Source organism: Falco rusticolus, chromosome 7 (genome assembly GCF_015220075.1).
Source record: "Falco rusticolus isolate bFalRus1 chromosome 7, bFalRus1.pri, whole genome shotgun sequence".
Taxonomy (NCBI): domain Eukaryota; kingdom Metazoa; phylum Chordata; class Aves; order Falconiformes; family Falconidae; genus Falco; species Falco rusticolus.
This window is the reverse complement of record NC_051193.1, coordinates 60,357,211-60,374,499: the sequence shown is the minus strand read 5'-3', so window position 1 is coordinate 60,374,499 and position 17,289 is coordinate 60,357,211. Positions and strand designations below refer to the sequence as shown.

The window sequence follows — 17,289 nt, the reverse complement described above, 5'->3', positions numbered from 1 at the left end:
GCTGGCACCAATGGACCAGGGGAGATAGAAGTGTCCTCTTGTGAATGCTGATACAGTGAAGGCTCTCTGCCACGCTGCAGAATATTGGGATAATGTTTGAATCTCAAGGGGTGCAGAGAAGATGTCACTTCCTTTGTTTGTTTGTGTTTACCATGGAAGGGACTTATCTTGACTTTCATTTATTATTAGTTTTACACTCAGTTTACAGTTTGACAGAACAAGCCCATGCAATGTGAAACAGAACAGCAAAATGGTGATCTTCAAATACATTAAAGCTTGCCACACAGAATAAAGTAACGATTCTCTGTGTCTTTTGGGGATAGGACAAGAACAACTGTGCATAAACTGCTGTGAGGTAAATTTAGGCAAGACTGTAGGGTAAAGCTTTCAAGTTTGCTAAGCACTGGAATAAATTGTTTTGGATGTTAGAGAATACCCACCACCGGCTGTTTTTAAGAAAACAGTCAGACAGCTTAAACAGTTCAGATGTGTTCTTTAACTGTTTGTGCATTGGACAAGGGAGAGGACTAAATGACCTCCTGGAATGTTTTTTAGTACTCTGTTCTATGATTTTCTGAAAATGTCACGTACCTATGAAACAGAACTACAAGGACTTGCGCATCACTTATTAGAACCCATCTTCTCCCAGTTACAAGGCTAATACATTAGACCACTGCACTAGGCAGCCCCAGGAAAACGCTCTAAAATACTGAAGTAGTTCTTTGCATGGAAATATGCACACACCACTTCACCATTTTTCAAGAGGAGTCAGCATCTCAGCAAATGACATTGTTATGTTGTGTTATGATGCATGATGTTTTCATAATGATGTGACATGTCTAAATGACAAAAACCTGGCTTCCTACCAAAAATATAAAGTGGTGTACTTTTTTTTTTTCTTTTAACATGGGAAAGGAGCCATGATCAGTTCATATAGCAAATTTCCATGCAAGAAAATGGCAATAGACCAATTTAAAGTATTCCCCAAGTCTGTAATTATGAGAAAACAAAAAGGTTCAAAGGATTTTAGAAGCAGAAGATGCTTTCTTAGAACTGTGCATCACTCCATACAATGAAACTATAGAAATATATAATGAACAACAGAACTGCAAATTGAGCATCATCCTGGAAGTTCTGGAAACACCCAGAACATTTCCAAAACCTAGAATATTTTTTCTGTAGTAAAGTCAATTGACACTAATAGTATTAGTAACTGGGTTTTCCTCACTGCAGAAAACCCTGTCCGGTAACAATACAACAAATAACCACCGTTTAACCTTATTGGTTTCATTTGATGCATTAATATAAAAGCAGCAAAAAATCTTTTGGATAGCATGTTCTCCTTTGTTATAAATAACTCACCCTGAGATTCTTTTCTCTTTGCAACTTTATAAGACTGCTAGATCTCTTTTAATGTCACAGTTTTTCATAGCATAAACACAGTATAGCTTTTGGCTCTCAAATAGGACCTTGAAAAGTTGCCATGACAGCATAGAGGATTCTGTTCAGTTTGCAATCCTCTGTATGCTACGCTGTTCCTTTCTTACTAAAGTCTCTTAGCACCTGCCCAGACATGCACTTGGCAATGTGATTAACTTCTATCATATAGCAGCCATTCTTCTGCTCATCATTCCTCCATGTGAACAAAACAGTGTTTAGCGTTTTGTTCTGGTAGCGTGTTGGTTTTGCTGCTGTTATTTTAAAGCACATTACTGTGTCCTCGGGTTAGAAAGGCAAGTACAAAAAATTCTGTTTCAAGAAGACTAAAAGGTGGCAAGATATGCGATATTCCTCTGGTCCCCTGAGAGTTCATTTTACAGTCTCATACCTCTTCTCTAGCCCTCCAGCATTTCAGACTTATTCCACAGCCTATTCCTGATATGCCTTAGGGAAGGGGACAACATAGAAAGATGGAGCAGGAGGGCTACTCATGTATTAGCTCAGCCCTTCCACCTAGTAGCTGCTGTTTCAGGTTCCTGGGAGCCCCAGCCCCAGCCCGACTGGATTTTGTGTGGCTGGAAGAACAGCAGCGATACTGTCCCCACTTACCTTCAGGATGAGGTTCTCTATACAACAAGTACTGAACTTAGCATGGAACTATAAACTGAATTCAGAATCAATTCAGTGTGGCTGCCACCACGCATCAGGTTTATAAGACAGATCTTTTTAGGCATCAAAGGATTTTTGCTTTAACTTAGCAAGAGTTTTGAGAACACATGCAATTGTATTTATGAAAAGAAGTTATTTTTTACTCAAAAATATACCGCCTGCATTTGCTACGGGTCAAGCTGGGATTTGTTCCTGAATCAGTCACCCAACTCTCATTCTAACAGCATACCTCTGAATAGTTTTATACTAATAACTGCTCTGTAGGGACTCTTGAAATGATAATATATTAAAGACTCATCAGCCTATCAGAAGAACATGTAATTTTATGTTCATTACTTCTTGGTTCCTGACTATAGAATTTGGATGGTTGCACCTCAATTAAAAGTTGAATCAAAGTTAATATAATTTAAATAAAAACTTCAATAAAAAGTTAAAGTTCTGTTCTTAATAGCATTAATACCCTCTAATGACCGCTACGGTCATTACCACTAGATAACTGACCTTCTTGAACCTCTCTTCACATAGAAACCTTTCTCCCAACACAGTCAATTATTTAGCAGTAATGAGTGCTCTGTAAGAGATTATTGTTTAACCAAGTACCTTGACACACTGCTTTTTCCCTGTTATCTCTATTCTTCAACAAATGGTACATTTTTTTCTATTGTAAGCTTTTTTAGTTCTGCGGATAGAAGGCTGTGGTCTTATTCTTTCCCATGGCAAAGCTTCAGATATAATTAAAATCTTGAAAATTAGGGTGCTATGAAACACTGTGAGCAGCAATTGTGGCCCTGTAAGACAGAGCAGTACTGAGGGCAGGTTTGAGATACCTAGGGAAAATGAGGGACACAAAAAGAAATATTGTTGGGGGTGAAAAGACCTAATTCTCTTAACAGCATGTGGACAAAAGGAGGAAAAAAGAAAAATGAATTAAAAAAGACAAAGATTCAGGAGCATAAAAGAAGTGAAAGGGAAGACAGAATGAAAGAACAAATAAAGAAGAGCAAAGAAAGCAAGGGAAACAGATTTGGGTGGACAGAATTAATTTTCATAAAGAAAGAAATCTTTTTGGCAGCGTCCTGGAAGCATTAAATGTTAAAGGGTCTTTGGTACTGTAGAAGTGTGAGAATTACTGGTTCAGTGAGCTCAACATAAGGCTGAAAGACAAAACTCCTGAATTCTAATTACAGCTGGCCTAATGACTCCCTTAAACTGTGGGGAAGGCTCTTCACCCCTCTGCCTCAGTTTCTTTCTCTGTAAAATGTAAAAAATATTCTTTTTTTCAAAAGGCATTCTGAAGTTTAAGTATCCTGTGCTTCAGAAATACCAAGCATTAGTAGTTAGTAATGCCATTAACTATGTCCTCTTCCCCATATCTTTCTTTAAGATGTCACGCAGGTTATTTTGTTTTCAAGTTTTTAATACAAGACTCCAGAAGCACCTTCCAATTCAAATGCTCATGTTGAAGTACCTCAACCATTTTGCACAAATTCAGGTGTTTTTTTTCCTAAAAGATGCTTAATCAATTTAACAGAGCAAGTATATTCTAATCAGTTTATTTTGAATGTTCTGATCACTGTTGCTTCCTCTGGCTCCTCTATACATGAAGCGAGCTACAGTCAGATTGTGGAACGATACCTGATGAATGTATAAGAAATACCAGTGTGCTATGCTAGAAATAACATAGTAAAAATCAGACATTTAAAATCTGCATGTCATTGTTATACGTTACTTGCTCTATGAGAGGGTATTTTGGCACAAAATACATGAAAAAAGGTCCATATAATGCCTTAATCCAGTATTCAGAAAAGAATGTCCTAAACAAGTCCTTTGCTCATTTAAAAGCAGTAAATATCTTTTAACGTCTTGGACGAATTCTCATCTGCTCTCTTTCCTTAGAAAAGGGCCTTGAAACCTGAAAAGGGGGAAGTAATACATTTTCCTATTGCCAACACTGCTGCTATTTAGAAGACAACACGGGAGACATTTTTTCAAATTATTTTTCTACACTAATATGTAGTCTAAACGGCCAGCTTTTTTCAGTATATCTGTTACATTGATTGAGGTTTCCTCGGTAATGGAGCTACTTTGCTGAAAGGGGACAACAGAGAACAACAGGGAGAGGGCCTTCAAAGCAAACTGCTTATGACATACCTCCTATCTTAAAGGGGTTAAGCTAGATTTTTTCTTAATGAGGAGACTGGAGGAAAGTGCAATATTCTATTCAGTTCTGGAAAATACTACAGGTAGCACTGCTGTATATAGAACCTTGTCAAGTAGACAGTTTACTACACTGGAAGAAAATGGAGCAAGAAGGATTTTTTTATTATTTGTATAAAATATATTGTTCTTCCAGGCTGTAGTGAAATAGTTTCTATTTAATTGCAGAGAAATCCTAAGAAGGTTACAGCAGTGAAACATTAAAATTCTAAGGGCAACTAATAACATTAAAACTTTATAGCCCCAGATAGAATAATTTAGACAAAAACAACATGAACATATGTTTTGTGTAATAATAACAAACATTTATAGCTGTCAAGAGAGAAAAACACAGGTTTATGCACACCTTAATGGCGTGCATGGGTGAGCATGAGTATATTTAAAACATAATATATTACAAAATTGACAGCAGGCATGACTCTTCTGGGTACTATGTTAAATCAATGAATAAATTACCAAAAGTGTGTTGTGGCTGTTTGGATGTGTAATTGAGCTTAACGTATGTAGTGTTATTTCAAAAGAAACTGTTCAAGGAGTTTCTAGACCAATCCACTATGCATCTTTACTAAGCTGTTTACAAATAACAATAAATGAAACTGTCTCACAGTAGGAAGGAAGTTTAGTTATACGCATTACGTAAATGGGGGAAAAGTTAATTTTAATATGTTTTTCAAGAATTAAACCCAAACATTATAATATTGCTAGGATTCACTGAATTGGAAATCAACATTTTTCATGTTCACTTTTAGATTTATTTTAATTAGCTGATACTCTACAAACAAAAGTCTTTGTACCAGTACATGTCAGGAAGAAGTCCACTGAGATAACTATGGATGCATCATGCAATATCTATACTAAAGACTAAGAATCAAGGCCCAAATGAATGAACTAGCAAAAACATGAACTTAAATATATTTATTTCCTTAATACATTTCCTGTCCAACAGATAGACAACATATTTTAAAAACATTTTATTAGATTAGAAACCTATGAAAGTAACTTTCTAACCTTATTGTTGACTTGTTAATAACAAAAAAAAAAAATCACCAATTTACAAACTAACTCATTAGTTGTCATATTTAGAAAAAAGCTGGGCATCTACTTCCATTCCTTGTTTTAGGGCTGTTTCATCTCACTACACCCAGGATTTGTGTAATAGAAACTGGTCCTATTTTCTTCCATTCCTCTTTATATTTTGCTGTCCTAATAGTACTGGGTTATTATACAGTGCTCTAAACCCTTGCACCTCAAATCTAAGATAGGAAGGGCAGCCTGTACAGGTTAATACTTGTACTTAACATCCTTGCGGTCTCCAGGAAAACTTGCCAAACCAACAGCAAGTACAGAAAAGACAAGCTGACCTCAGTCACCTACTTCTTGCACCTCTCCTCCAAACTGAAATGACAGTCCTCAAATGTACACAATCATAAATGCACCATTCTAGACTTCTGTTGCATATCATAGCTTTAAGTCATAGTATTTCAGAACACATGGTGCCGAACACTTAATTGGATCTGAACTTTTTCCTTTGCAATTTTCTCTCTGTTCTTACCATTTCCTTTCATGATGTGACCTATCAGTATCAACCATATTTGTGATGTTCTTAGGGCTCATAAACCCAAGGATTAAGGTATTCTATGCTAAATGCCTGGCTCCTTTCTATAACATGGTTGTAAAGAGGAAAAATAAGATGAAGAAATGAAGTGTACATGCCCAGATGAGCTATTCTTTCTCTCTGGCCTGATGATGGTTCATAAAGCATGCTATGGGGCGATTATAAAAGAATATGGCTACCACCTGTCTCCTGGTCAGAATTCCCATTTTACATTTAAAGCCATCTTAGGTTAACTGTCATTAATGTTTACAGCTGCCCATGGGATGTAGCTAAGTGCACTACTACCACACATATTTTTCTGTAGTTACTTCCAGGTGTTTAAGAAACAAGTCTAGATTTCTAAATGTGATGCAGCCCCAATCATACCTCTCAGATTAGTCACACTACCCTGGGTAACTATAATTATCAATAAATTAAGACCTTCTGAGATATTGTGGTAAAGGCTTAATTAAAAATCCTGGCAAAATACAAAAAGAAAAGTACTACAAAAAATATTATCCACAAGTTACTAGACCTGACATACAAACTTGCGTATGCTTTTACCATAAGCCTTTTGCAGTCTTCTAATATGTAAGCCTATGTTTCACCAAGTGCTCTGCTGAAAAGGTGTTTTTTTTTTTCATAATGTAGATACACATAAAGACGTTAGATGACACAACACTCAGCATGGTATTCTGTTGCCTTTTAATAGATTACCATACAAAACTAACAAGATCTGTAACATCACTCTGAATCTAAAAGTTTAAGTGTAGTCAAGTGTACTATGCCACAAGACATTTAAGAACAAATCAGATTTAAAATGCTGAATGTCCAACTAGATTGTTCCTTCATACATTATTTTACCTGATTTCGCTTTTGTGACTACCCCAGTGAAGAATAGCTGTTTTATACATACAGCTGAGACTAGAATGGAAAGATTCTACAGATTAAATCATTGCTAGAAGATGTTGTTCTGAAAGACTAAAATAGGAACTGAATTGGAAAAAAAGGAAATGCCACCCAATCACACTGACTATAAAAGTAATTAAAATACTTTAAAAAGAATAAAAACATGCAGAAGATAAAATTTAACTTTATCTAATAGTATCTTTGTTCACATCAATGTTTCTTTTGTTCTCTATTACATATTTAATCACTCCTAGACATCAACCATAACAGCAAAAACTCAAATACTGAACTGATAATTAAACACAGTAATATTTATAAGATGTTAGTTTATTCTGTAGATACGAACACTTAATTTAATGCACAAATACAATGAAAGTAAAATTTCTTTTTAAAGATCAGAGGAGTGCCATGCCAGTCACTCTTCAATTGAATAAAGCAGTAATTCTTGTTTTCAGAGCAGTAATATAATTTTAATAAAATGACAAAGATCGAATGCTATTAACAGAAGCAACAATCTTCAGTAATGACAATTGGCAATAGCATCCACATTAAGCTGCCATTTTTAAAGTATAGGATTTTCAGGAGACTATGTGAAAAGGGAAAAGCTAGATTTTTAAACATGATTTTTGTGCAAGCAAAACATGGTGGGAACAGTTTAGCAACAAAAATAAGAAAGCACCTCAGTACAGGAGGCAAGCTGAGTTTACTCCACTGAAGCCTGCACTACCAGAGGTAATCAGGATAAGCATGAAGTGATTCTGTGTTGTTACTACCAGAGCTAGAAAAGGCAAAATAGGCTAGTGGAGATAGTCAAAGAGAGCCCTGTAAGCCCAACCTCTAACTCTTATGCCACATTATCTAAACAATCCAAAATATTTATCATTGTGATGACTGGTAAACAACACGTGGGTAGAACACACATTCAAACTCTATTGTTTGAGCTGACCAGAACCAATTTTGTTTGCAATTTAGCTACAATGTCCATAGAGTACCAGCTTTCAGTCCTACTGCCCTTCCATCTGGGTCTGACCACGCAGTGAACCCTGTGAGAAGAGTCTCCCCACACGCTCCTGTACTTTGTTTCGCTTGTGATCCTGGTGAAATCCTTAACTATTCTGAAGAGCAACAGATGGCATGGAGGGCAATGGAGCAGGGATAAGAAATGAGGAAGGAAAGTTAACTGAAAAGATCTGAATTTCAAATAATTTGCTTTGTTAGTGATCACTATCTACAAAGCCAACCACAAACTTGTTCCACCAAGACTTTTCAGTCAGCTAGTATTCCTTCTTTTCACTTGCTTATTTCTGAATTCAAACTCAAAAAAATAAATAAAGAAAAAAGCTGTTTCTCCTGTGGCTGTAAAAACTTGAAGTGGCACACCGGATTCTGAGCCCACACAGGAAAAAGAGAAGTAATAGCTCCAACAGCCTATCCTAGAAATTTCTGCTTTGAAGTGGGAGATGTCCAGTTTTCAGTAAAATGAATCTGTATATTTGTATGTGCATGTTACTAAACACTTATTAAATGTGGATTTCTCTGGAAATCTGAGAAGCATGTGAAACAATAAGCAGACATGAATAAGAACAGCCTTCTACCAATATTCACTGCTGAAAATACATTCTATTAAAACTAACAGAACAAAAATGCATAAATAGAATTGTATAGAGAAAGCAGAATGAACAGATACTGGCAAAATAGAAAATCAAGGCCTTTGAGTGGTTAATACTTAGTTTAAGTCACTTAAGATAAATGTGTTCATATGAATACATACACAAATTACACTCTTGTCTTTGTATTTTCAAATACAGGCCAAGCCCAACTGGGATTTTTGTCTAAATAAAATGTCGGAGTTGTCCAGTTATGCATGCGAAGTTACAATAGCCTAACATACTTTCAGAGTTTCAGATAATAGCGTTCAAAGATTCAAATAGCATTATGATAAAATTTGCCCCTTGGGCGTATGTCAGTTTAAATATCAGTTCTCATCAAGTTCTCAGTCTGCACTTGTTCTCAGTGGAGTGATTTAGATTTAAAACATCTTTCAAACTGAACTTGATCTATGTTTTAATAGAAAGTAGCTTTCCTTATTCTTAAAGTAAAAAATCATAATTTCTTTGCTAACTGTTTAAGTGTAACTGTTTCTATTAACAGTGATGGCTGTTAAAGAGCCTACAGTTGCCAAAAGTCATCAATATACACTATCTAGAATCACTAAGGTGTGAAAATTATAGAAGCATACTATAAGTACCACAGATACCTTGGAGTCCTTGTTCACATCTTCAGTTAGAATATGACTTTTAATATTTTTGTAGGAAATATCAGAATATATTGGTTTAAATACATACCTATGTTTTATAACAGGATTTAACATTGTGCTTAATAGTAGATGCAACTTAGCTGCAAAAATACGACTTTTAAAGTACAGTACTCTGCATTTTATACTTGCTAGTGAGCTCAATAAACCAAAGATAAGGTTACTTTTAGATTCACTGGAAAAAAATGAGGAGCTTTGCTACTGTTTTAGAAATCTGGCTTGTTAAAGAGTATCAAAATTATTTTAGATACCATGAAAACAATATTGTCATACAGAATTTGCAGCAAATATGCAAGGAGGTTGATGGATATATGAGAAAACAATCTGAGAACTAAAATGGGACCCAGGTTTGCTTAACTAAGACTTCAGGGACATAGTATCATTGAAAACTAGCAAGATATTTAGTTAAGTTGTGATATAGAGAAGTTTTAAGAGGGCTTATGTAACATGAAAGAAAAGAATGAAAGAAAGAGGATGGCGCTCGTATTCATTTGTCTTATTGCAGTCCAAGCACGGTCTGCTTAGTTTCATTCCTTTCTCCGTGAAGCGGGGCTCTGAATTAAACACAAAACTGTTCCTCCTGCTCACTAAAAGTCATACAGTTAACAACTTGGGAGAAACATCTTCCAGTAAATACCAGTGAATCTACCATGTGGAAGCTGACTGTACATTCAAGAGCCCTAAATCTTTTTTGGGGCACCTCAAATTTTTTTGCTTTCAATCATACAGAAAAAAAAATCTGCAATTATTTGAACAAAAGAAACATTTTCAAAATACAGCTCTCCCAGATACATAACTTTTAAATTCTTCTATCAACTAAAAATGACTTCTAAAAGCAATGGTAAAGTGTTACTAATCCATTTACAAGCACACCTGCATAATGCTGCACTTCAGCCATTGAAAAATGTAGTTATTATCACAACATACTCCCACCAAAACAATGGGTGAGATTCATCCCAGGTGGCCTCAGTAGTGCAGGCTGTGGATTTCCAGCCAGTGGTGAGGAAGGCAGTGGGAAAGAACCACACCATCTCTTTTCCTGTGAAGCAGCCCACTGGCACGGTCCACAGCAGGCTTACAGGGGCACAACGTGATGAGGCTACCAAGGACATGATTTGATTAACAGCATTTTCCTGGAAGATCTCAGCTGTGTAAATCCTTCTGAAAAGCCAGCTGGAATATAACACTCTTCCTCCAGAAAAAGAACAATAGTTCAGACACCTGCTCAGGGTGTGGTGGGGAGAAAGCCCTTCTAAAAGAGCTGACAAAGGGAAGGTTTTAAGGTTCAGTTTGCTTGTGCCTATGTTTGTGAAAAAGACCTTGGTCTAATGATCCTAAAAATTCAACTTTTATGAGCTTTGAAATTTACAATCTTTCACCCCAAAATTACTTGCTCATTTAAAGCCTTTTAACTAAGCAAGAACTTGTTCAACTACATAATTCCTTTACTCTAGGATAGACACAAAAGACAAGACAGAAGAATCTTAGCAGTTTTATGATGAAGCCGAGGCATTCTGTGAATATTATTCTGTATAGAATTTATAAATTTAAGATTGCACTCACTTAGAAACTTAAAGGAAACTTTCTATACATAGAAGATTACATGGCTACCTTGTCTTTGCATGGGTTTTTGAAAGCTTCTGCTTATCTCAAGAAAATTGTTCTTCGAAATGTGACAAAGAAAGGCACTTCCTTGGCAAGGCACAGATTTTGCCGATTAAAACCCCCATACCAGAAAGGTACTAAAAAGTACTAAAGTTCTGTGTTTTCTTTCTCTCTATACTACAGTTCTCACGTAAAATTTTCCAACTAATTCTCAGTCTAGTACAATACTTTCAAAAAAGATTTTCTGCCCAGTTGTCATGATCACATCTTTGATACCCTTCAGTAGATTCCATTTATCTGTATTTCTTGTTTCTACAAGACTCACTATAAGTCAGTCCCATTCAATTTTCCATATGCAGGCTGTCCTTTTACCAATGCCGGCTTGTGCTACTACACAATCTAAAACACCCTTCTGTTTCCTTTTATTCATCCACTGTAAAATGGTGTGTAAATTATGGTTTCACCTCTCAAATCCTTCCTGAAGATACTTTATGTTACAATGATGGCTAGGTCTGTGCACATTCTAGGTGATGTCTGTAAGATTAAAAATACTTAACTTATAAAGCAAGGTATTAAAAACTAGCAAACTGAGGAAGCAGAAGTGTCTAGCTGCACTAAAAGACACAAATATTCCTTCTTGTTTCTTAGGTTCTTTTCATTGTTACACCAACATAGCTTGTTTTGACTAGCTTGGAAATTCTTAATGGACATTTTCAATCCCGTATTTGGATAACAACTAATATAAAAAGAACTCAGTTGTGTTTCACATGCTCCAGTAAAAACACTAATAGACAGGCTTATTCCTCACAAAACCAAAATTTTGTCTATCAATTTACAGAAGGATTTTGGAAATACCACTACCCTTTCTATCCATTTGACCAACTCATCCAACCCCACCATAGAGGCTGACACATCAAGAATACTGTAATGTCACATACTAAAATACCTAAATCCAAGCAAAATAATAACTGTCAATGCATTTTTTTTCTGAGTAGGGCAGAATTAACAGCATCATTTCTACTCAAGAGTGAGATCACAATATCTTTAGTCAAGACTTCCAAAGTTACAAAAGATTCAGAATTGAAATGTCACATGTATGATTTTAAACTGTTCAGCTGTTAGGCACAATAATACTATTTATGTACAGACAGCATTTTAAATATTCAACAATTTAAGACTATGCCGCAATGGCAACATAGCAAAACCTTCTGTTCTAATTACAGGAAATCACTTCCCCTATTACCACCTTTTGCAGTAGCGAATGGTGAGCTACAGACTTGCAGTAATACTTTTCAGCACAGAAATAATTTGTAAATACTTTGTAAGGTATTATAAGGAAATTTATTCACCAGTGAAAAGTAGTAACTATTTAACTGTGCCCAGCACTATCCAGTTGTTCTGAACAGAAGAGACTAATACATTCAGCTGAAACTGCAAAGAATTAAGACAGCAGATGGTAATTACTGATACTGGAAGTAAGCCTGGATAAAGGTGGTTGGAATTTAACTTTAATGTCTGATCTATAAGGTGTTGTATTCACAGCATAAAGCTCTCTCATGTCTAGATGGGAATGTGGCTCATTATGGACACATTAGAGAAAAAAAATAAAGCACAAACTTTCCTTGTACATTTCTTTTCCAAGAAAAGACTTGATTAAGCCATGAGATAACCGCATGGCATGTGTACCACCAGATGAGGTTCCCTTTCCATATGTCTGTACCATGTCAGAGATGGAAGTCTGATTTTCATTTTATTATTTTTCAAATTGTTACTGACGAAGTGATGGCTATTTATTTGACATTTTATTCCACAATATTAAGAACATGAGACGTAGGATTGAACGCATGTGTCTGACACTGAGTTTGTGCATGTAGAAGACAGAGAAAGAGAGACTGTAAAATAAATAAATTCAGTTTGAGGTGTGAAGTTTCAGAATTCTTCTGTGACTTAAGAAACTCCAGCAACCCAAGTAAAATGATCCCTCTAGCATATGCTATTCCTGCCTAGATGCAACTAACTCTCTGTTATCTGTTGACAATATTTAAGACTGTCCCAATACAGACTTTGCCTGTTTTTAAATAATGGAAGACATCAGAAGAAATACCAGTGTGTTGGCTTTTATATTACAGCACATGCATCATACTGATGTCTGCAGATTAGAAATCTAGAGCTGATAAAAGACACTGAGAAAAAGCAAAATGTCGACTCACAAATATGATATTTTTCTGCACTGATCACAAAGATGCCAAAACACTTCATTTGTATATTCCTTTTGTATCAACATATTAATCTAAATGTTGTAGTCGTAGCAGCATGATATGATGGCCAGGACATTACAAGTCTGAAGTAATAAAGGACGGACTGTTACCATTCTCTAACCTTTGGTCTGTCTTGTCCATTTCACAGATTCATCCTCATATTAAAATGTCAAACAGGATGCAATTGTTCTGGACTGCAGTGCTAAGTCCACGAGTTAGGTCTGAGACCAGTGCCACTATAAAACTGTCTGTCAAGGAGTGCTCCCAGAATCTCAAACTGAGGTAGATATTAAACAGCTTCACCAAGTTTTATTTTTTTTCATGAAAATCACTTTTCTATGTACTGAAGACCATTTATTTAGAATGGCTGTAAAACTGTAAAATTATGTGCAATTGAGTGGGAGATGATCCTTGACGTGTGGGATGCTTAATTACACATCAAGAGGAAAATAGACTGGTTTTCTTTTTCCCTTTATACAAAGGCTTTTTTAACCACTTTGAACTCTGTTATCCTGAGCCATCTATTATTTCTGTGATTTAGGTTTACTTTGTTATTTTCACCTCTCCTTCTAATATTCTTTAAATCCTTACTGTTTCTATCAATAACCCACTGACAGACAAGTCTATCAGAGAGTTATGACAATCTTCCCAAGAGTGCTTTTCACCTGAGACAACAAAGTCAGATTTCAATGTTCTAAGCATTAGGCCCAATGCCTTAAACAGTTTCATGCTTGTTTCTCTGAAGCTGGAATGGAAAAGCAGAAATATTTTCCAGTAATACAGCAGTTATTCTGGAAAGGAACATGTCCAGAAGTACAGACTACATATATATTTCTAAAGTACAGCGCTATCCTTTTAACCTACCAGCCTTTACATTCTGATGTTTTGCTCTGAACTGTTACATAAAAAACAAAACTTACTTCAAACATTTACTTGCAGAACAAAAATATCCAGATCCAAAAACTGTAGTAATGAACCAACTGTCCAAAAGCATGTTGGGAGTAAAACTTACAGGTGACCCTAAGAATAGTATTCCATACAAGTTTCAATGAAGGAGAATGTCTGCCATGGGCATAAGTTAAACACTTAACTTACGGGGTCTTCAGAACTTTTCCACCAAACAATGATTTAAATAGATCAGGGTAATACTCAGGCAATAACACAGCCACTAGATAAGAAAGTTCATCTTTTTATTTTTCAATACCACTCTTCACTGTTCATTGAAAGCAATACTGTTCCAGTAGGCCTTTCCTGATGGAGAAGTGGCCCAATTATAGAGTTTGTTACAAAACAAGTGGTCTCAGACATCTCCAGAAGGTGAAAAAACACAAGATACATACACATATGCAAACATTCATCCTATTTTCCGGATATTTTAGAATATTACTTACTATTTCCACAGGGAGAAAACCCCTACTGTTAGCTAAGTGTCTTAAGATTCTGAAAGGAAGTCATATGTATTGTATGTCATGTTTACTACTCATAATGTTAGATCAGTACTTGTTGGAATGTATCATGGCAATTCTGACATTTATTTTTAAAGGTATTTCTCAATGGGGTAAGAAGGCAAAACCTTATATCCTTCAATTTAAGCTGAATACAGTCATCATTTGTTTCTTTATAAAAATGACTGAATAACAGTTATAGTAAATACTTAAAGAGGAGACCTAATTGTTTTTCTAAGATTGTACAGAGAATGCAATACCTTAGAAAAGCTTAGGCAAGAGAAATATTTGAAATCCCTTGAGTCTTCTACAGCAATCACTAGGAACCACTACGAGATTCATATACAATAAAATGAAAAATTTCATAAGCAAAATCTGAATTCTTGAATACAAATGTTGACAATGTATTTCTAGAGTGCAGAATGTCCTTCTCTCCCTTCCACTCTCCATTGCTTGCATAAAAGATGCTGTAGCACTATGAAAACATGTTTAGAAAGTCCTAAGGGAAAAGTTTCCTAGGGTCTTTGAAATTTCTTCTTTTCCTATTTCTTTACAGATTTCTAACACCAGCACTGTTCCTGTAGCTTCTCAAACAAGGCAAAAAGAAAAATACCCTCTAGATATAATCTTTAGATTTTCTATTATACTTCTCAGGTTCCTTTTGGCTTTTCAAATAAATGCAAACTGAAACCTACAGTTATATTACCAACTGTATTTTAACATTACTTAATCTTTCAGCATGAAGAGGTAGATGGCATTTGACTGCACTATTGCCCGTATTTATAAGAATCATACAGGGATGTGATTTAATTAATGAATTAACCTGAAAATACTTCTTGTTTGGTCTATTTTTTTTTTGGTCTATTTGCGTTTTTATTTAACTGTAGGCACAAAAAAAGCATTGCTTCAGGCTCCTATCTCTATGATGAAAAGCACGGGGCAAGGACCTACCACCTATCTCTATGAAAAAGTTACTGCAACATAAAACATGCCTCCATTTCTCCCTTTTGAAGCAAATATTTGAATATAATTACTCCAAGCTAGGGATTCCATGATTTCCACAGCAAAATCCAGCTGAATTTTAGACCAGTTTTATGTGGTTAGACTTTTGGCTATAGATGCGTCAAGCTATTCAGTGTGGTCATACTATTGGTGGGGTAGAACCTGAGCTTTGAGCTATTCTGTTTACTTTAACAGACCTAACTATGAAACCAAGTGTTGCTCCACTACCTCCTTTCTAAAGAGCTGCGTGCCACAGCAGCACCTTCCACCACGCATGTGATGAGGACTATCAGTTCAAGTTGTGTCTCCTGCATACATGTCTTTTCCTGAATTTTTGTTTCATTGTTATCCTTGGCTCTTCCTCCACCATCTCTAGGAACATTCTTGCTATGTAGAATTATTATAAGAAAACACCAGAACATTTCATGTAATCCTAGACAAGTCACTCTACAAACTAGTTCACTAGGAAGCACTAAAGACAAATGCAAAGAATTGTCTAGTATCAGAATTTGAAAATCTATTCAGCACAAACATCTCTGTTATTTCTAGAAATCGGAATTGTGAATTTGTCTACAAATCTGAGCCTGCTACATGCCAAGACATTACGTTATTGGATTGTTCTGCTGCATATTCTTTGCTTAGAATGCATTGGAAAAATCAGCACTTCTCCAATGCACCTTCCCCCAACCACCTTTGCTTACTACTGATGATAATGAAAGGTCATGGATCCTCTGCCAGTAGTTCCTATTGTGTGTAGTGTCCCCACACTACTTGCACCAATTTGAATAAGCATGTTTTGTATTCAAAATTCTCTTACAAATATTAAGTTTGGCAACTGGTAAGTACTAAAGCCCCCTTTAATAATTAATACCCACACAATTATGATAGGTGTCACTACCTTATTCTTAAAGTACTTGTTGTATTTAACACATGCACTATTACAGAGGACTTAAACTCAGAGCAAAAAGATTTGTGAAAAGGCATATGACCTTCTTCCCACTACAATGGCCATCCCCTAATTAAGCAATGCATCTGATAGTCATTAACAGGAATGAGATAATGAATCACTTTCTCTCTTCTTTGTTAATTTGCTGTAACCAAGCGGCTAATGGATGTCAGAGCTGAGTGATTGCACTGATTATAGTGATTTATAGTTGCAACAAAACAATTTAAAACCATTCTGATTATTCATGTTAAAGATGCTTTATGTTTTGTTTACTAAATGTTTTATGTTCCCCCCCATGCCCCTCTACACACACAGTGAGACAGGTCTTCCTGGAAAACTTGAAAGTTCTAAGATTTTTTATTGTTTCAGAGTAAGGCATTTCATTTTGTTTATTAAAAAAAAGTTTACCCAGTAGAAATGAAAAGAAAGAAAACTTCAGTGGTGCCTAGTTCAAAAGAAGACAGAAATAAGAGGAAATAAGGCAAACTTCAAGCCACTTACCTTAGGGCTCCCAGTCCCTTCCTCATTCTCTACAGACACATCAGTAGCCAGTATCTCTGCTTTGATGATATCCAGAGCCCTAAGAATCCAGCTGTGTTGCCGTTTGATTTGCCTCTGTAGTTCCTTCCATTGACTTGCAATCATCTGCAGCATGTCCTTCAGTCCTTCTCCACAATGAAGGGGAAAAGAGTTAAAGCTGTAAACTCAACTGCATCTTTAAATATTATTCTTTATTCAAAGAATTAGCAGGATATTTAAAAGAATAATTGCACCACGGATTTTAATGTATTTTCTCAGCAATAAATTCAAGCATTACCTTTGTTCATACTGCACAACAGTGCTATATGGTAAAAACATTTCTTTTGGCCATCAGGTTAAATTCTGATTAT

The 17,289-nt window shown here is 35.7% G+C and overlaps 1 protein-coding gene across 2 annotated transcripts in view; it reads right to left on the bottom strand.

The window, feature by feature from the left end:
* Window positions 1–17,289, bottom strand: part of AKAP6 (A-kinase anchoring protein 6) — a 287,417-nt gene that overhangs the window by 129,725 nt on the left and 140,403 nt on the right. The window contains exon 7 of one of the 2 annotated variants that reach the window (XM_037395841.1): window positions 16,901–17,067. In XM_037395841.1, coding sequence (XP_037251738.1) covers window positions 16,901–17,067 — 167 coding nt within the window. The remainder of the gene's footprint in view (window positions 1–16,900; window positions 17,068–17,289) is intronic. The other variant, XM_037395842.1, reaches the window with a different exon arrangement.